The 7,108-nt window shown below is 44.1% G+C and overlaps 1 protein-coding gene across 1 annotated transcript in view; it reads left to right on the top strand.

The window, feature by feature from the left end:
- Positions 1–4,713, top strand: part of LOC138503011 (zinc finger protein 84-like) — a 28,934-nt gene extending 24,221 nt beyond the window's left edge. Inside the window, exon 2 of the mRNA XM_069622443.1 lies at positions 2,225–4,713. Coding sequence (XP_069478544.1) covers positions 2,888–4,609 — 1,722 coding nt within the window. The 5' untranslated portion in view covers positions 2,225–2,887 and the 3' untranslated portion in view covers positions 4,610–4,713. The remainder of the gene's footprint in view (positions 1–2,224) is intronic.
- The last annotated feature ends 2,395 nt before the right edge of the window (positions 4,714–7,108 follow it).

Here is a 7,108-nt window from a genome sequence, read left to right on the forward strand (position 1 = left end):
TTTTGCTTAGTTTCCTAGGAGACCTGAATGCACTCTGGTGTGGCTGGCTGGCTGGCTGGCTGTCCAGCAAGGACAGCCACCCTGCTGTGTGAGTAACAGCCATGGTTGGTATGAATGGGGGAAAACTGTTTAAAGCAGGTTGCAGCCATCCAATCACATCAGAGTGCATTCAAGTCCTGCTCTTTGAAATCCACCCACCCACCCACCACCGGCTCTTGGACCCGTGGCCCACCCACCATCCCTATGCTCTTCGAACCCCCACCCACCCACCCTCCATCTGCTCTTGGACCCTACCTAATGCCCTCCCTTCCTCTGCTCTTGGACCCTACCTCCCACATTCCCTCTGCTCTTGGGCCCTTCCCCATCTCACCAACACCCTGTTCTTCGAACCCCCCCACCCACCATCACCCTGCTCTTTGGACCAACCCCCCCCACCACCATTGCCCTGCTCTTTGAACCCCCTCCACTGGCTCTTGGACCTTCGCCCGCCCTCCCTCCCTCTGCTCTTGGACCCTGCTCATACCCACCCTCTGCTGATCTTGGAACCCCCGCCCTACGTGAGTAACAGAGGAGGGGAATACAGGGCCTGGGGTTGCTGTGGGTGCTATGGGACCACTAGATGTTGTAGGTGTGGGAATGTGGTGTGAAACTGATGGGAGAGTGACAATCCCCCAAACCCACCCTCTGCTGCTCTTGGGAACCCCCACCCACCCTCTGCTGCTCTTGGGGACCCCCACTCACCCACTGCTCTTGGACCCCCACCCACCCACTTCTCATGGACCCCCAACACCCCACTCACCCACCCTCTGCTTTTGGACCCCCCTTCTTTGCTTTCCCAAGGATATTCAAACAGACCAGGGAAAGAACTTTGAGCCAACTGACCATAGAGATAAAAGAATTACTTATTGCCACTCTGAGAACCTCAGTTTACCACCCCCAGACATACGGGTAAGTGGGGAGATTTAATAAAACCATTAAGACAATTCTAAGGAAGTAATGGGAAAGACTGGATCGCAGGATACCCTGGGCCCTATTCGCAGTAAGAAAAGCCTCCTCAGACATCTACTGGATTCTCTCCGTTTGAATTACTCGACTGTAGGGAGCCCCAGGATGTATTAGACATGCTCATAGAAACCTGGGAAGAAAGAACAGAAGCACCAACTCCTCTGTCCCAGGCTTCCACCTGACTAAGAGATCATATGACCCTAGAAAATACCCATAGGTTTCTAAGCGCCGACCCGGGGATCGAACCTGCGTTGCTCTGTGTCGTCTTTCCTCCGAGGCGAGCATGTTGCCCCTAAGCTATCCTCCCAAGACATAAAGCTATTCTAAGCTATCCTCCTGAGCAAAAAGTAGTCTAAGTGGCACGGGCCCTAAGAGATGCACAGGTACATGTTGCCCAACCAGACAAAAGACCCACCTCTATGATATATAAACTGTGAAAAGAATGGAAGGAAAATCCAATGGCCTCCACATCCTCCATTCTAGTGTGTTTGGTACCAGAGGTAGTTGATAACACAGACCTTATTCCACAGAATCTCCCAAAGGAGAAACATAGAGACTGGGTGATCTTGTTAGTTCTTTCCCATATGTATTTTGCAAAAAGCTTGTAGGGCACGTACCATTATATCAGAACCCCAAAGGGAAAGGTAGTCCATATAAAACCCTATCCACTCCCAGAATCTAGGAAAAAGATAGTTTCCACGAAACAATCTAACCCTTCCCGATCCCTTTGGTAACAAAACCCAACCACTCATGGTGGTTTCGTATTGACTTCCTACAGGTTAACACCATTTCTCCTTTTGACGCCTACCCCATGCCATGGATCGATGATGTAATCAATAAACTGGGTAGTGCAGAGTGCCTCTCTACCTTAGACTTGACAAAACCCGCCATGACTGACTGACAGGTTGGCCATTTCTTAGACTATAGCGACCACACACCACCACATTGTATTATTCCTGGCTGTGGGCTAGTGGTTCACCCCTTTATTAATTTATGTGCTATGTGATGTGGGAATGTATGTGTTAATCCTTTCCATGATATTAAGGGCACCTTACTCTATTCATTTAGGTCAGTGTCCATAAGACATTTCAGAAGAAGTTCGGGATTTCATACTCTGAAAAGTGCTTTTTTTGCTTTTTCACATTTTCTTTTTAAAACAAGAAATATGTATTTATCACATATGGAACACTAATCCTGTTTTTCCGTTTCTTTCAAACAGGGCAACAAAGCAGGAAGCATGGAAAACAGTGAAATGGTTTTAAAAGTTTGTGTTTATTAAAAATAGTTTCCCCTGATAGCTGGGTCTTGGAAACGTTTCTTGCTCATGACAAGCACTACCACCCTCGAGTCTCTTCCTGTGGGAAAAATATTTCACAGACTTAAGACATTTGACAACATAAAAAGGTGCAATTATTGATTTTGGAGGAAACATTTAGTTCCTATTTCCAGTCAGTACTGTCTGTGTCCACTACACTGATGAGAGGCTAATAAGAATGGCTGCCACTTTAAAGTAGAGGCTGGGCATTTTAGTGCATTGAACCACATGCAGTAAGAAAAGGTGCTCAACACCAGCTTTGGATTTGATGCTTCAGAATCAATGGCGCCCCTGCTGTGGTGCTGATGTTCCAGTGGCAGCTGCTAAGGATTAAAGCCCCAAACCACGAAAACCACAAGTCTAGAAACTGCGCTGGACAGGGAAAGGTTGCAAGCACAAGCTTTTTATTTTCAGACTTGGCTGTTCTGGCCGAGGATTGAGGTTCTTTATTGACATTCATGTGTACAAAAATGCACCTGACTTGCTGAGGCCACCCGAGAGATTAAGACGTTATGTAGATAGTTTGAATTGGACAGAAATCGCTTTTTAAAAAATAACACCCTCACAATGGAGTTACCCTTTGAATTTTCTGAATGTAAAACAACTTTCAGTGAAACTGGTTATTTATGGGAACATCAGAGATTTCTCACCGACGAGAAAGAACATAAACATTTTGCGTGTTACAAGGCTTCTACAGAAACAAATAATCTATTGATGAATCAGAGAATACACACTGAAGGGAAACCATATGCATGTTCTGAATGTGATAAGTCTTTCACGGTGAAGAGTAGATTTTTGAAACACCAGAGAATTCACACTGGGGGGAAACCATATACATGTTCTCAATGTGATGAGTCTTTCACGGACAAGCATACTCTTTTGACACGACAGAGAAATCATACTGGGGTGAAACCATATACATGTTCTGAATGTGATGAGACTTTCAAGCCAAATGGTCACTGTGTGAGTCATCAGAGAAGTCACACCGGGGGGAAACCATATGCATGTCCTGAATGTGATAAGGCTTTCAAGCAAAGGGGTAATCTATTGATTCATCAGAGAATACACACAGGGGAGAAACCATATACATGTTCTGAATGTGATAAGGCTTTCAAGCAAAGGGGTCATCTATTGATTCATCAGAGAAATCACACTGGGGAGAAACCATATGCATGTTCTGAATGTGATCAGTCTTTCACGGTGAAGAGTAAACTTTTGATACACCAGAGAATTCATACTGGGGAGAAACCATATGCATGTTCTGAATGTGATGAGGCTTTCAAGCAAAGGGGTAATCTATTGATTCATCAGAGAATACACACTGGAGTGAAACCATATGCATGTTCTGAATGTGATGAGGCGTTCAATCGAAATTATCAACTTGTACTGCATTTGATGAATCACACTGGGGTGAAACCATATGCATGTTCTGAATGTGATAAGTCTTTCAAGACAAAGAGTGAACGATTGAGTCATCAGAGAATTCACATTGGGAGGAAACCATATACATGTTCTCAATGTGATGAGTCTTTCAAGCAAAACAGTGAACTATTGAGTCATCAGAGAATTCATACTGGGGTGAAACCATATGCATGTTCCGAATGTGATATGTCTTTCAAGCAAAAGAGTGAACTATTGAGTCATCGGAGAAATCACACTGGGGTGAAACCATATGCATGTTCTGAATGTGATAAGGCTTTCAAGCGAAATTATCAACTTGTGCTGCATTTAATGAATCACACTGGGGTGAAACCATATGCATGTTCTGAATGTGATAAGGCTTTCAAGCAAAGGGGTCATCTATTGTGTCATCAGAGACGTCACACTGGCGAGAAACCATATGCATGTTCTGAATGTGATAAGGCTTTCAAGACAAAGAGTGAACTATTAAGTCATCAGAGAAGTCACACTGGGGTGAAACCATATGCATGTTCTGAATGTGATAAGGCTTTCAAGCAAAGGGGTAATCTTTTGAGTCATCAGAGAAGTCACACTGGGGTGAAACCATATGAATGTTCTGAATGTGATAAGGCTTTCAAGCAAAGGGGTCATCTATTGAGTCATCAAAGAATTCACACTGGGGAGAAACCATATGCATGTTCTGAATGTGATAAGGCTTTCAAGCAAAGGGGTAATCTAGTGATTCATCAGAGAATTCACACTGGGGAGAAACCATATGCATGTTCTGAATGTGATGAGACTTTCAAGCGAAATAATCAACTTGTGCTACATTTGAGAAGTCACACTGATGAGAAACCAGAATGCAATGTCTTTCAAGCAATAAGGTGAACTAGGGCTGCACCATAGACATGTTCTCAATGACGACTTTAAAGGAATTCCGTGAACTGTGGCGACATTGGAAATTCATAAAATAAAATAATTGATAACCTGCATTGAAGTGATTTCTCAAAATGTGTTTTAAGCAGAGCATATTATCTCACTGTAAGATCAAACTGCCAGTTATTACAAACATTTGTGAGTGATGAAAGACTAAAACAGAAGCAAGCCTACATGTGCATAGGTTTCACACTTCAGGTATATGCTCGGGGTAGGGCGGAATATATTACATTGTGCATTATACTATTAAATACTTTTCAACCTGTCACTCGCAACAGGGTAATTAATGTAATCATTCAAATCGGCGCACATCAAGCAACTACTCAATCATGTAATCATTCAAATCGGCACACATCAAGCAACTACTCAAGGATACGGGAGGAGACGTGGAAGACCTCCCCAACTAAAGACCGATTTCGAACATTTCCTACCCAGCAAAATAACTAGAAACCTACATCTACAAACTAACAGAAGAACATGTGGAAAAACACCTGCTGCTGGACCAGGTGCAAGTCGGCTTTAGACCCACGAGGGGAACAAAACACTGCCCTAATTCTACTCGACCTCTCTGCATCTTTGGACACATTCAACCATGACATCCTCATCAAGAGAATAGAAGAAATAGAAATAACAGACTTAGCCCTACTCTGGATAAAATCATTCATAACAAATAGAACAGAAACTGTCTGGATAAAAAACCCTTCAAATCTGCTCCATCGGACACCGACTTTGGAGTACCACAAGGATCATCCCTATCCCCACTGTTCTCCTACATCTAGCTCGCTCCGTTAATCAAGATAAAAAAAACACAACCTTACGTGCTACAACTACGCAGACGACACACATCTATAAAAAATAGAAGATACAAAAGAAGAGAACACAGCGCTGGGAGAATGACTCAAAGAACTGACTGGATTAACACAAACAGCCTAAAACGCAACCCAGGCAAGACAGAAATCATGATTGTATCCAAAAAACTTGGAAACTAACACATATGTCCCATGGCTCACAGAATTAGGAACGGCACCCACACCATCGCAAATACTCTAAAACCTGGGAATCCTAATGGATAATGTGCTAACATTAGAAACACAAGTACATGCAATGATCAAGAAATGTTTTTTCCTTCTACACTCGGTAAAAAGAATCCTACCATTCCTGTCTTTCACCCATAAGACATTGAGAATCATCGCCCACATCATATCAGTAATTGACTACGCCAACAGCCTCTACCTCGGAATTACAGAACACCTACTGAAGAAAGTGCATTATATCCAAAACGCAGCGGCCAGACTCCTCCTCAAACTATCACGGAGAGACCACATCATCCCAGCACTAAAAATGTTACACTGGCTTTCAGTCAAACAACGAATCACATTCAAAACAATGTGCATAACGTACAGAGCAAAGAACAGCCAAGGAGCAGAATTCCTACAAAATAAAATAATTTACCAACCAACCAGAACACTCATCATGCAATGATATCCGCCGTCAACCAAAACCTTACACAAAGAAAAAGTTAGGGGGGTCGTCCTTCTCTCACTTGGCAACAAAAACCTGTTACAACCTCCTGAAAGAATTCCAAAATGCAAAGGACCACCTAAAATTCAGGAAACTACTCAAAACTTGGCTCTTTGGCACAGAAACAAAATTAATCTGGTACCTCCAAATCCAAGCCCCCTCACCAGGCTAAACCCAAGGGACGGGACCACTGCTAGAGACGAAGAAGTATGACATACTAACACTCGACAGGAAAAGGATTACTTAGAAGTCATAGGGATGGGACCACCCTCTAGGAACAAAGGGAGACAAGGCAAATGACATTGACCAACTGCAATTCAAAAGGAGTGATCTACATGATCACATTCCCCTGTGATCTTAGGTACATTGGTATGACAACCAGGACAGTCCGTATATGCATGATCGAACATCGGTCATGCATACGCGCTAACAAACTCACGGCCCCCTTAGTCCAACATTTTGCAGCTGAAGGACACACTGCAGACTCTTTCAAATGGACCATAATAGAAAGGGTCACGCCACCTGCGAGAGGGGGCAGCTTTAACAACATTCTGTTTAGAAGGGAACATCAGTGGATCTTCAAACTTAACACGTGCTCCAAAGGCCTAAACGAAAATATCCAGTGGCACGACCTAGCAGTGCTACCCTAGGCCCCCCGGATGCCAGTCCTTGTCTCCTGCAATTTTTGAGCCATGACCTTGACTCCATTGGGCTCCCACTATTGGGTCCTTGCCCCTTGCCCTCTTCTGCACTGCTCTGCTGTACCCCTGGGCCAGGCATGCACTCCCCTTTCTTTCATTCCACCCCTCTCTCTTTCCTTTGCCCCCCTCCTCTTGCATTCCAGGGACATGTTGCTGCCCCATTGCCTTTTGGACACAGGTCGGGCCATTCGCCTGCTACCTTAGCTCATCATTGCACAGCACAGCTCCC

The sequence above is a fragment of the Ambystoma mexicanum genome, chromosome 11 (assembly GCF_040938575.1).
Source record: "Ambystoma mexicanum isolate Mex_15411 chromosome 11, UKY_AmexF1_1, whole genome shotgun sequence".
In the NCBI taxonomy this organism is placed as follows: domain Eukaryota; kingdom Metazoa; phylum Chordata; class Amphibia; order Caudata; family Ambystomatidae; genus Ambystoma; species Ambystoma mexicanum.